The following is a 13,884-nucleotide window of genomic DNA, read 5'->3' as shown; positions in this document are numbered from 1 at the left end:
GTCTCATCAGAAGCCAAGTGCCTATTCTCCCCTGCTGGATCTTCCAACAAATTGCAACAGCCTCTACTTTTGGAATTGCAATCAGGTATCGGCCTAATTTTTCAGCTGTGATATTACATAGTCTGGGTGACTTGCTGTCAGCACGAGCACCCCCACTTGACCATTCACCAGGCTGCTTCGAGGGGATCCAGCTGCTGATCCCCAGGTGTTAATCATCTGGAATCTGAACAGAGTCCAGGCACTGCCCACTGACTTGGGGCTCCTAGGCAGACCCCTATGGTGCAGTTCCTCTATCTGGCACCCCCTCAGGCCCTCCCTCCCAGCTTTAAACACAACCTTTCCTAGAATCCCATTGCAGGTATGAGCCTTCTGGTTTACCAGGGGGCATGTGTTAAGTGTAACTTTTAAAATGCACAGAGATTTTGCACAGGCTTCTGTCGTAGCATTCTTTCTCAGATCTGAACCTTAGAGTTCAGAAAATGAGATACTAGCACCTGAATCCTCTAAGCTTAATTACCAGCTTAGATCTGATAGCACTGCCACCACCCAAAAATATAGTGTTTTGGGGCACTCTGACCTCCCCAATCTTCCCTGGGGACCCCAAGAACCCAGATCCCTTGGGTTCTTAAAACAAGGAGAAATAAATCATTCCCCCACCTTTCCCCCTCTCAGAATTTCCCTCCCTGGGCTATCCTGAGAGATACTGATCCAACCTCTTAAATCACCATACAGAGAAGCATCTCCCTTCCCTTTCACAAAGAGGCAAACAGATTCAAGGAAAACAAAGAGAGATTCTATCTCTCCCCCTCCCGTCTTCCCCCCACCCGTCCTGGTGAGTAATCCCAATCCCCTGGACTAAAACAGGGGAAACAAAACAAAATCAATCAGGTTCTCTAAAAAGAAATCTTTTAATAAAAGAAAGGAAAAGTAAAGAATTATCTCTGTAACTTCAAGATGTAAATATTACAGGGTCCTATAGCTTACGGACACCAGAAAGAGACTTTTCCCCCAGTACCAATACGAATCAAAATTTTCCCAGCAACTACACATATAAAAGTTAACCAGCCAGATCCACAATTGCAAATAGAGTAAAAACAATCAAAAAGCCTAAACCGCCTGTTTTTACTTACTATATGAAAAGAAACTTAGAGAGCCTGTAGTAATGTCTGGTCTCTCTCAGACCCTCCGAGAGAAGAAGAACACAACAAACAAAGAACACACACAAAAGCTTCCCTCCGCCCAAATTTAAAAGTATCTTGTCTTCTGATTGGTCTTCTGGTCAGGTGTCCCATTCCCTGCTTGTAACCCTTTAAAGGTACAAGAGACATTAACCCTTAACAATCTGTTTATGACAGCTTCTAACACCACTGTTCTTGCTTTAACAGATAAAGCACAGAGTGTACAGATCACATAGAAAACACCCTGAGTGCAATCTCCCTCACCATGACTCACCCTTTCCTTGAGACATGGGCTGAGTTCAGCTGGGAAGGATTTCCACTGCCTCAGACCCCTGCAACAACTTCTCTCTGAGCTGGTGAAAATGGGCAAAGACCCCAAATAGATCAGCAGCTCCTGCCCTTTTATAACCTTTCAGTCTGTCAGGTGACTACTGGATTAGCCTCAAGTGATCAGATCTTTGCCACATGACCCAACTCCCCTGACAAACCAGTTGTTCTGTGTGGAATCCAGCCTGTTGTCTCGGATGCTTGTATTTGGCTAGAAAACCATCCTGAGTTAATGTCCTCTATTGTTGGCCCTGTATTGCTACCCCTTGGAGTTTTAGTCCAACAGGGAGGCAAATAGACACTAGAGATGACAACTAGTCCCAGCATATATAATAGTTTTCAGTCTGAAAGATGCAAAGAGTTCATCATCTCACACAGAACTCAAATTGTGCACAGGTTCCCTACTTTATCACACATGCCACAACTGGAAAACAAATGATACCGTATATCTTCCGTTCTGAGCCAGGTCACAAAATGCTGCAACCCATCCTTTTTCTCCTCCCCCACTGCACTTTTGTTATAAACATTTCCCTTCTTTTCTATGTTCATGCTGCTGGAAAAATTCTCTGGTTTTACTCATGAATGTCTCGTGATTCCAAACTCTCCTGGGGCACTGAGCCACAGCACAGAGGCTGTAATAAGTTTTGTTTACTAACAGGACCTACGAAGCCAAACTATCATGCAGATCGGCCAGAATGGCTTTTTCTGATTGATGGACTGCCTCCCACCCTAGGGAGAGAGGGAGTTTCAGAAAATCCGAAGGATGCTTTCACTGTTTTGTGTGGAATCTCACCATCAACAGTTTAGTTTGTTTTTCCAAAAGGAGTTAAACCACTGTGATACTTTTTAACTCAAAAAAAAAAAAAAAAAAAAAGTTACCTCCACGTCTTTTGTTCTTGACGGTCTGATTTCTATGTAACTGTCATCAGTGCTAAACCTTTATATGGTGAAACAGGGCAGGAGCCTCTTAGTCCATTCAGTCGTCATTCGGGGATCATCTGCAACTGATGCATCTCCTTGGAGACTGATGATGATAAGGAAGTGAGAGGTGGGGCACCAGATGCAAGAGGGCTGGAAAGCAAGTCACTTACTTCCTGATTTAACAGGCCCAGGAAGTCACAGCTTTCTGGTGGACCTGCAAGAGGAGATTACAACTACTGTAGTTGAAGATGTGTTGCATTCTCCCTTAGTGTAACTATTAAAGTTGGACAGCATTTGGCAATGAACTGCTACAAACTAGGTCAGTTTCGGCCTATTAACCCAGCTACTGCCATAAAAGAAGTTGTGTGGGCCCCCACACTGAGGAAGACTAAAATGAAACATTGCCCTTGGTCTTTTAGTATTCTGCAAGAAGAGTTTGCAGTGGTGAAAGTGCTTTTGTTCTTGTATTGATAGTAGCTGGTCATTTATCTGAATAAGCAGGAGAGCCACTATCTTTTTTGTTGTTGTTTTGGAGCATGATGGGGAGGACCCCATGCCGCAGTGTGACTGATTCTAAAATACAAATGTCTTCACCACTCAAGTTCTTCTGGGACTGTGCCTGCTCTGTGAACACTCACTACTCAATATTCGATGTCACGTTCTCTGTTTTAGGTAGAGGTTGTGCTAACTTTTATCATCACTGAGTCCTTGTTCCCACCCCAAAGTTACGCTGCAGGAAGAAATTATGAAGTTATTTCACTGTCTAAAAGGTTGTTGGGTTTTTTTGTTTTTTTTAAACCTGCTGCAAGTTCATCTTTCAACACACACAGAACTTAAACAAAGTAATGTCACAGGCCCACCCCTCATCTCTCTAGCCCCGCCCCAAAAACCTAATACCCACTAATAGGTTAACATACACTATTATGGCATACACTGAATTTAGCTTGTTCTGTCTATGATCATCTTTTTGCTTGAAATGGATATCTACATTCAACCAACTTCCAGTGAGTAAGGACTGAGATGTCAGTCCCACAATACAGTAAATTTTTTTTCCTTAATATTCAAGTTGATATTTGACTCTGTCTTTTATCTACTAACTGTACTATACATCTAATCAATCTCTGCTGTTATTCACCAAGCAGAGGAAGTGACAAAGAACGTAATTTTTGTTGAGAGGGAATTTTCCTCCAAACCAGCTTTTTAATACTGTTGAAGTTCTTGGATCAGTCTAGTAACAAGTGACTCCTCTCCCTTTAATCAGAGCTAAGTGTAAGATGCTGGCAACTATCTGCTAGAAAAATGCAAATTCTTGTTCCAGACTGTTTCATGCTAAGAAGGGGACTTCATCAAACTGAGAAAATAGGATAGGTAACATGACAACTGATTGTCTATTTCACAGTTTGCAGCAGTTGCCTTGGGAACAGACAGTTTTGAGCAGATGGCATAGGATTCCGGTTTTGTAACTGATAGACCAAGGCCCCTGCCACAACAGGCATTAATAGTCTGATATTCAGCTATCTATTCAAGGTCACAACACAGGAAAGGCAGCCCTTTGTTGCCACTCATGTTTGACCTCGCTCTGGTGGTCTGGCTTACACAGAAATAGAATATCCTTGCTATAAAACGCAGGTCTCGTTTGAGAAGTGACTTTGAACTAATGACGTGGGATTCTAGCTCCATGTCTCAATGGCTTCTGTACCAAATGTGCTCATTTTACAGCTACAGACATTCTTTTGAACAGCACAGGCAGCCCGGACTCTGAGTCAAGCCTGGATTCTTTCCACCTTGTGCAGCAGCAGGCTCAAGAAGTTCTGCTGGCCAAGCCAGGACTGCCCTTGCACAGAGCCGAAGGTATTTAGAGATCTAAAGATGCGGATAAGCACCAGGATCTTCAGAGGAGTCTAGGTGCCTAACTGCCATAGCTGCTTTTGAAAATTTCATTAGGCACTTTTATGCATGTTTAGACACCTAAATAACTTTGAAAATCTGACCTAAACCCCCTTGTCTTCAAATCATGCCCTCAACAACCTCTTCCTTGCCTCCACTGATGTTGTACAGGTGTCACTATCTACAATTTACTAAGTAATATGCTGGAGAGTGGGGAAGGAGAACTGTAGAAGTAGTAAACGTTGAGCTTCAGTTAGGGGTGAGAGAATTTCTTTCCTTCATGCATTATCTGTAGAAATCATCACTGAGAGGTTGCTGTTGCTCTTGTCTCTCAGGAGTTTGAGTGTTAGGGCCAGCCTCCTCTCCAAACTACCACCAGCCTAAGCTGCCAAACTGAGCAGAGTACTGGGTAGGTGCTCTGAGGATCAACTTCCTTAATTTCAGGGTAGCTAAAGAGATCTTCCTGCCATAGCTCTCAGATACAGTACCTTGATAGTGACCAAAGCCTGCCTACCCTCCTAAGAAGCTAGTTTAAAAAGAACTAGACGAAGGGACTAGATGTTTGAAGTGCACAGTAAGCATCCCTTCCATTTCAGCCATAGCATATTCATGAGGCTTTCAGATTCTAACAGCACTTGCTGTGCTTCTGATGAGCGATCTGCAGCAGCATTCACAATTGTGGCATGCTCACTGCTGGAAAGAGGGGATAGCCAAGATAGTGGCTGCTCAGAACTTAACTTTAGGTTGTTGGGCTTAGAAGTACAACTTACAGCTGCCCTCTATCCTTTTATTTTTATGATTGCATGAGGAAGAGGTAGAGAAAGTCCTGACTGCAGTCTAGTAAGTGTCATCAAGTCTGGATCCTTACTTGTGAACAGAAACTTCACTCTAACTGGACTTGTATATTAGGTGGAAGGGAGTTCCTCTGAACTGTAACAACTCCATGTATTCAAAGTTTCATAAAGTTTCATGCTGGGGGCCATATCTTAAGTGTCTGAGTGATGTCAACTTCTCTCAGGCATGGTCATGCAACATCCCTTTGGTTAGTGATTGCTTATATGGAAGACTTATAAAAGTGTTCTTTAAAAAATGACAAACTCTCTTTTGCTTTTCATCTTCCCCGTTCTTTCTCCATTGCATGTTATCTGGTTCTCTCGTCTCTGCCTCTCACCAGTGGTTCTAGGCAACTCCAACTCTATTGTCTCCGGTTGGCAAGGGCAGCTCTTTGTTTTCACTCCTCTCCTCCATAGTGGCAAGATACACAAGACATAGCTACTTTAGGCTGGATGCCTTTCTTCCAATCCCTTCCATGCACCTCCAGGTTCTTGAAATAGCCGTCTATGGAAGTGGCCAAGGAGAGGACACAGTCCCACTTGACATGGCAGCTTTTCAGGGACTAGTTTGTGAGCCTGTCAACCACCTACCCAATCCCCTTCATACAAATAAGCTGATCAAGGGCAGTGTATACAACGTGAGGATTCTGTCATTTTTTTATTCCAGCCTCCTCTCTGGTACTGCAGCACTTCAACCCAGTTTCTTCTTTCTCTCCTGGACTGCTGCAGTCAGTCTTCAACTTCTTTCTCAATGTGTCCCATTTTCTCCCTGGCTCACGAGTAGCACGGTTCAGCTTCTTCATCCTATAGAAACCTCTGAGTCTAAGGGTTAACCACTAGGACAAAGGATGCCCAACATCCACACTGGATGCTGCTCCCGCCTTTCCCTGAGTCAGTTCTCTGCCTCTCAAACCTCTCTTCCCTTCTTCCGCAAGTATATTCAGAGGGTGCTCACTATGCAGCAGACTTTATGCTTCCCACTCACTGGCTTGTCTGTATGAAGTCAGTCTGGGTTCTGCGCCATCTCTCTTCCTGCCTGAAGATCTTTACTTGGTCCTGCTTCTTGCTTGACAACCACTTCTCCTTCACTACTTCTCCCCTATATACATCAAGATTAGCTGGCCTTTTTAGTTAAGGTGCAGCTTTCCCCTTTTTCCATCTCCTTTATTGATCCACACACTCTCTAGAGTATAAGCTCAGACTTTGCTTAAGTGAATCTAGAATCTGTACAGCCCTCTGCTCTCAGACTGTAATACCTATGCAGTATCCCCCTTTAACCACTGTTTTCAGTCTAGTTCTCATGGATACAGAGCTCTGCTACATGTTCCCGCCAGCACCAACAAGACGCTCCACTGCATACACTTCTCCCCCGAGGATGAGAGAACAAAACATGTGACAGTTGTAGTCATATCGCCTAACGCACGACTAGAAGGTGTTCAGATAATAGTGATGAACACAATATAAGAACCTATTTACAACAGAATTTAACAACTTAATCTCATAAAAGATAGAAATAAGAGAACAAGGACAAATGATTACAGTGATGAGGCTAGATGAATAAAAGGGACAAGATAGAGGTATATAATATAAATGGTAGAGAAAAGGTAAAAGATCTGGTAGAACTGATGGCCGTTGGATAGTGTGATTAGACATGTATATAGATAATGAACACCCATAGAACTTTATAAGGAATGTAAATCCTCATATTTAAGGGTATATGCCAGCCATTGACTGATGGGGATGAGGAAGGAAATTTCCCCTGGAGTCAAGCTGTTCCACAAGCAGCCACTCTGGGATTCTTACACTGTTTTCCTTTGAAGTGTAGAGTTCTAGCTACTATCATAGACAGGATACTGCACTGGATGGGCAGGTGGCTTGATCGAGTGTTTTATTCCTTACTACTGTGTTTCCCTTTCTGTAAAATGAGGATAACATTCATCTAGGTTTTGTAAAGCATTTGGAGAGCTAAAGATGAAAGTGGCATATGAAAGGAGATATTTCCTTATTATTTTTTATGTTTCTAATCCAGAGAAAAAAGTGCCCAGAAAGGTGGTAGAGGAGGCAGTGTGGGGAACGAGTACTAACTAATCTATACTCCTCACAACCACCTGCAATGAGCCTAAGGGAATTTAACTTTTCCTTCAGCCACTCCTAGTTCTCACATTATGAGCATGCCCCACTTGTCCCTGCATTATGTCCTTTATCATTCACACTAGCACACTTTCCACTAGCACTCTAACCCATTCTTTTCCATCTTCCCTTGCCTCATCTACTGCCCCACAAACCAGGTCCTCCAAAACACCTTTGCAATTCATTTATATATAACAGAACCCTCAAGGTATGCACATGACTAACCAAAGTAACCACGCTCTCCTTCTTGTAACATTTGTTGTCCCCAGTCTCCTCTCAGTTTTATCATTCATGTCTGAGCTTTAGGAACAGGAACTGTCTTATCAGTCTGTAAAAGTGCTTAGTAATACTTTGGGCACCCACATAAAATAGTAAATAATAACTGCTGTGCTACCGCTTAATGCTGTTACTCAAAAGTGTTCCGTTCAATGGAATCAGTGCAACATCAGCTGCACTCTGCGACCACCAGATTTTACACAGCACATGTCCATCAGCAGTCATTAGGTTAAAAAATAAATTACCAATTATTCTGGGGACCTGCCTCACAACACTATGTGTAAAGGAGCAGAGTTCTTCCACTGAAAGCGTAAGGGAGCTCCAAACCACCTGACTGTGTCACTGTCCTCTTAGCTTGGTGACTGGAGTATATGAAACAAGCAGGTAAGTAGTTAGACAGACAGAGAGGAAATTAAAAAAAAATGAAACAAGATAACTTAACAAAAACAAACAGACCAAAATCAATTAAATTTCATTTCTATATTTCAGTAAAACCTACTTGAATACACTTTGAAACAAGAGTACAACAAAATAGAATATACTTCAAATGTTGAATATACAAACTATTATAGTTCATTCTGAACACTGGTACTTCCCTCTTAACTTCAACTAAGAAACTGTACAGGTTTAGAACTACCTGACAAAAATTCATGCTGAGCGTGACCTTTCAAGTGACAGAGTGGAGCTGAAACTGAAATGTATGCACAGATGTCAAGGCTAAGTGAGTGACACAGGCATGTTAGAGCAAAAGGCCAAAAGCCTGCTGCTATTTTGTCCACAATTAAGAAATTTAGACAGACTTTAACTACCATACAAAATATGTTACATGTAATTCTATAACAATACTGTGCTAGGTACAAGATTTTTAAAAAAGTTTGTTTTAATAAAAAAGCTTTACACAAACAAGCCATTAGCTTATTTCAAGAAAGATAACTGAAAATCAGTCTAAGGCTTTCATTTTAAATCTGCTTAAGCTATATGATACAAAATCCCTCTAGGTCTCTTTGTCTTCTTTTAGAAGCTCTTAATCCTCTCCTTTAATTCACATTCTAGTATACCTAGTAGCAGAGTTTTTCACATAGCACCGGTTGAGTACTGTGCGCACACAGTAGTAATTGCTGGTATGCACACAAAAATGCATCAGATTTGCCATTTGTAACAATGAGACTCTTCTCCCCCTGAAAATTAAACCAAGACAAGCCTCTCACAGAACTCACTTTAGTGTTCTAGGTCTTAGTGTAACTTGATATCGTAGTGAACTGTTTGGTCCCTTTCAGTCCAGTCCCTATAATTTTCCTTCTTCATAGGTTCAGTTGTTTCCCAACTGAAAGAGGCAGTTTTCTGTCAGCATATATGAATGTGTGGTTCAATTCCCACTGAAACATGGGACAGTTAGTTAATTTCCAGTAAGTCTCTGATATACGCATGTATGTTTACATTTTTAAACTCTCATTTTTGCCTTCTTGATCATGTCCATTCCCCCTCCTCTCCCCACCCCACCCCGAGTCTGTCAGAATGCTCAATCAATAAAAGTCAGGAAAATCCACGTTGGTAACTGCCTATTCTTCATTTCTCACATGTTACTATTCCTTCTGTTTTCATTGTTAGAGGAAGGGCAATGGCCGAGGGCGTACTAACTACTACAACATGCGTCACAGTCTTGCTTCCATCTGCTGGCTTTTCTTCTTGTACAAGTTGCAGTGTTTTCATTTCACGTTCCTGTTTTAAAGCCACGGTATCTGGTTTCACCTCTGGCCCTTTTATGACTGCACTAATAACTCTGGGAGGAGTCTGGCCAGATGCCTGCTGGGCAGGCATTGATAGTCTCATTACTGGTGTCCCATGAGCTATAGACACAGGGGTAAGTGCTCTCACAGCCAATGGGGTTCCAACGATGTTAATACTTCCTGATCCAGTCAGGCCTGTTTTTGTCTGCAACTGACACTGTGCGAGTTGTGTAGCAGGGATAGTAATGATTTTGGCAGGCTGCATTGTGATTTTATCTCCATTTTCAGCAGATGCTGGCATCACGGTAGGGATTGTCTGGATTACTACCTTTGGAGTCGTTGCCGTTGTTGGACTTGTGCTGGTTATTAATGGTGACCCTGCATTTACTGACTGTACTGCCACAGTTGAAATTTTCTGCCCCAGAGATGTCATTACGACAGGCACTTGCATCGCCACACGAACAGTCCTGTTGAAAGATTAATATATATGAATATACATTCATTGTGTTAAGACAGCTGTCAGGTCACCACAAAAATTAAAAAGGATAAAATCCCAGGACTTACAGGGAATTTTGCCAAAAGAAAACTGTACCATTTTTGATCCACCCAGCAAACAGAAAAAGCATTCACATCCTTTTCTTCAGTTAAATAAATCATCAGATTATTTGAAAAATGAGTCTGGTGGCAAGCATACTGATAGCAGCAGCACGATGAGTAAGGCTGGGAGCCTGCCACACAGGTCATGGATTCTGTGACTTTCCATGACCCCCATGACTTCTGCAGTGGCTGGTGCTGGTTCAGGGACTGCCTGAACCAGGCAGCCCCTAGGCCAGCAGTAGCAGTTAGGGTGTGCAGGAGGGGGCTCAGGGCTAGGGGTTGGGGTGAGGGACCCCCCCTTCAGCTCCCAGGTGGTGGAGAAGTGGGGGGCGGATCTCCATGCCGCATGCTGCCAGCACCCGCAGGCCCTATCCCTGCTGCAGTTCCTGGCCAATGGGAGCTGCAGCAGCCGCAGCTTGTGGCGGAAGCAGTGAGCAGAGGAGCCCCTGCCTCTGCTGCCTAGGAGCTGCAGGGACACAGAGCCAGGGCAACCCCTGCTGCAGCCTGGCCGCCCTTCCCCCCAGTACCCATGGGGGTCCTGGTCACACGCTGCGGCCTGGCCCCTTCTCCCCCAGCACCAGCAGGGGTCCCAGGTCACCTCCTCCTGTTTAAATCAGTGGTCCCTAAATTATGAGGCGTGCCCCCTAAGGCAGTGTGGAGGAACATTCGGGGGGGGGGAGGCACAGCCGGGCCTGGGTCAGCCCCCATGGGGGGCAGGGAGTGCCACGCAGCCCTGCTCTGCCCACAGCTTTCCGGCCCTACCCCCAGCCACAGCTCGGACCCCAGCGGCTGTGGTCGGGATGCGGACAGGTTCCATTATTGGGGATGGGGGGGGGGTGATGGAAAAAGTTTGGGGCCACTGGTTTAAATAATAAGGCAAAAGCTTTCTAAATTAAGAGAGTCTAAAGTCTGGTTCCTAAATAAGTGGTCTGATTTTTCATGTGTTGAGTATTTAGCAGGTGAGTCTCACTGATTTGCTGGCTGCTCAGCCCTTTTAAAGAATCAGGCCACTTATTTAGGAGCCTAAATATGGACCTTGGGAGCCACAAACTCCTATTTTTGAAAATCTTAGCCGAAGGGCTTCATGACTGGAGAGCAGCTTACAATCAGCTATGCAGGGCTCTCATTACCACAAGTATGTTTTAGCAAGGTGGTTGACACCAGGTTATCTGTAGGCACTACATTACAACAACTCAGCTTCCTGACTGAAGGGTTCAGCAGATGACAAAGAGTGTGGCACGAACCTGGGAGCTGCTGTTGCTGGAACAGTTGTAGTGGTGGTAGGAGGACGAGATGACGTATCATGCCCTGGAGAGGCAATATTCACAACTCGGGTAACTGCCTTCTCTGCTCTTGTACAATTTAACGGAGAAGAATTTTTTCCACCACGTGCAGATGCTGCTGCTTTCAAGAGGCTTTCTGCAGACAATGACACTCGTTCCAGTGACTTCTCATCTGTAGGCATTGCTAAATCTTCACTGCAAGATTCACTTTTGTCATCATCTATGACCACTATGTTTTTTGGCATCTCCTTAAACTGATATACCAGCCTTTGCCCCTCAACCTTTGCGAGAATTCCCCTTTGATAGTAATATCTGCAAGGAAAAGTACAATTATAAAGTAAACAACACTGATGGATGTACATAGGGACTCAACATTTCAAACTTCCTTGTTAACACAGACCAAAAACACACTAATTTCTACAATAATAGGAAAAAAAAGCTATCAAACATACTAGCTAAGCATAACTATTCAAGGACTATAGTTTAAAAGTTTGGGTTGTGTTTTTTTTAAATGATATTTACACAAAATATTTAAATAATATATATTCACTGGGAATATAAAAAAGCAATGAAAATGGCAGAGATTATGATTTACAGTATACAGTTGCATTTTAACAATTGTAAAGAGTTAAAATCTAGTAGCTATAGAAAAATGTAGGTCAGATGTTTATGATCATACTTTGGGGGGGGGGGGTTTAAGTCTCCAATTTAAAATGACCATACAATTGCAGACTATTTTGTAACTGAAGGAAATCCCCAATATTCTTCCCCTTCATTTACCTCAGGGCCCTTCCCATCGTCTCATAGTTCATGTCAGGTTTGTTCTTGTGCTTTCCCCATAATTTGGAGACCGCTTTGGAGTCCACAAGTTTAAAGATGCCCTTCTCTCGCTGAGTCCACTTAATGTATCGAGGACAAGTATTTTTGTCCTGAAGAAGATCCAGAAGGAACTCCCACAAATATGTTGTATTTCCTACAAAAACAGAAAGCATATGAACATTAGACAACTTACACTTAAAGATATTAAAAACCTCTCCATATATAGACATACAAAAGTGCACTTAGACAACTATCTGATATAGGAACTTTGAATTACTACATTACATACCATCCTCTGCCTAACCTTCACTTGTAATGTGTATGTATTTGTTCACTTTGATAAATTTAGGAAAGATTTCATAAATATTTACATTCTGAAACTCAAAGGGGTTAGCACTAGAACTGTGCTATGCCACATGATGTGGGAAACTCTTCAAACCAAAATTAGTTCTCAACTGCTGTAAGAAAGGGAGTGATGGAGTCCTACATCACCAACACCTCCTGGCTGCCTAGAGGATATAAACAATGCTCTGAAAGGAGTTCTGTTCAGCTCTTAAGACTGCAGACAGCAGTTCCAGAACATAGGCTGTACATTCTGGGATGGAGTAGGAAGTAAAGGAGAGAGGATGGAGAGACTACTTAAGGAAAGGCAAACTTTTTCTTTGGCAAAGGAGAAGTGGGAAGATATCCCCATACACAAGCTCCTAGAAACCTCCTCCTTTCTGATCTGCCTCTATATCTCACTTTTATTATTGGGAGTTCAGTGTTCACAAAGTGTCTTACCCTGTTCACTGGACTCCACTGCTGCGGTAAACCTTCCCAACTGTAACATTAGAGTGTCTAAAACACCTTTAAATCTCAAAGCCATTCCCCTACTATGTATTATTATTTGTACTGCAGTAGCCCCTAGCCATCATAAATCAGCACTCCATTATGCGATGCAGTATACAGAGAACAAAAAAAACTGTCTCTACTCCAAAAAGCTTACAATCTAAGTAAGTGTATGCTCTCAGGTTTCAGAGCCATAATATGTATGTAATAGAGAAGACCTAGCATTGCACTAAATTTAAACAGAGAAGCTGCTTGGACTCCGATTAGACCACTTCCATCTGGGAGAAAGGGGCTACGAATAATAAAAAACAGACCACATTTTGTTCATCACAGGTGGAAGGAAGTGTTTTTGTGAACAAATCATCAAAAAAAGAAAGGAGAACCTGTAGAATCATGAGAAGGGAGAGCAGGGGAAGGGCTGCTGAATGCTGAAAAACAGTTCAAACAGTTTGTAAAATTTGAGATTTACCCACATCTAAAAAAATAAAATAAAGGAAGCCCTTCAATGAGAGTACAGATTAAAACCTGACCATCCTATTAAAGGGACACTCAGTCAGAGTCCCCAGATTTTGTGACCTGACCAAGTTTTCAATCCTGGAGGAATGCAGAAGCCCAGGTAAATAAACAAAAGCCCATTAAAGAATAAATCTGTTTGTGCAACATGCTACCATATCAATTAACAAATACTCAAGCATTCGCTCCTGAAACTTGGTGACAGCATCACTGAAGCTAGACTATTACAAAGTCTATGATAAAAGCATTGCAAGATACATTTACTTCCCTTAGAGAGCCACGGTCCTCAAAATTCCTTAAAATTCCCTAACCCTTATCTGGGGAAGCTATTATAGTTCCACTTTATAGATGGCTAAACGGAGGTACAGAGATTAAATGACTTGTCTAATGCAATATAGGTTCTGATCCAAAGCTCACTAAAACCAGTGAGAGTCTTCTCACTGATTTCAATGAAATTCAAATCAGGCCCATAGTGAGTAAAAGTCAGGAACACAACCCAGGAATCCAGTTCTTGGTTCTAACCAAGAGACCACACTTCCTAGACATCCCCAGATATACTGGT

The 13,884-nt window shown here is 42.7% G+C and overlaps 1 protein-coding gene across 12 annotated transcripts in view; it reads right to left on the bottom strand.

Annotated features, from left to right (window-relative positions):
* Nucleotides 1–8,017: 8,017 nt before the first annotated feature.
* Nucleotides 8,018–13,884, bottom strand: part of ELF2 (E74 like ETS transcription factor 2) — a 70,436-nt gene continuing 64,569 nt past the window's right edge. For all 12 annotated transcript variants that reach the window (XM_030563775.1, XM_030563767.1, XM_030563765.1 and 9 more), the window contains 3 exons: nt 11,940–12,132; nt 11,121–11,471; nt 8,018–9,746 (listed from right to left, as the gene is read on the bottom strand). In XM_030563775.1, coding sequence (XP_030419635.1) covers nt 9,119–9,746; nt 11,121–11,471; nt 11,940–12,132 — 1,172 coding nt within the window. In that variant the 3' untranslated portion in view covers nt 8,018–9,118. The remainder of the gene's footprint in view (nt 9,747–11,120; nt 11,472–11,939; nt 12,133–13,884) is intronic.

This window comes from Gopherus evgoodei, chromosome 5 (assembly GCF_007399415.2).
Source record: "Gopherus evgoodei ecotype Sinaloan lineage chromosome 5, rGopEvg1_v1.p, whole genome shotgun sequence".
Taxonomy (NCBI): domain Eukaryota; kingdom Metazoa; phylum Chordata; order Testudines; family Testudinidae; genus Gopherus; species Gopherus evgoodei.
Note: the sequence above shows the minus strand (reverse complement) of the source record. Positions and strands in the feature narration are given on the sequence as shown.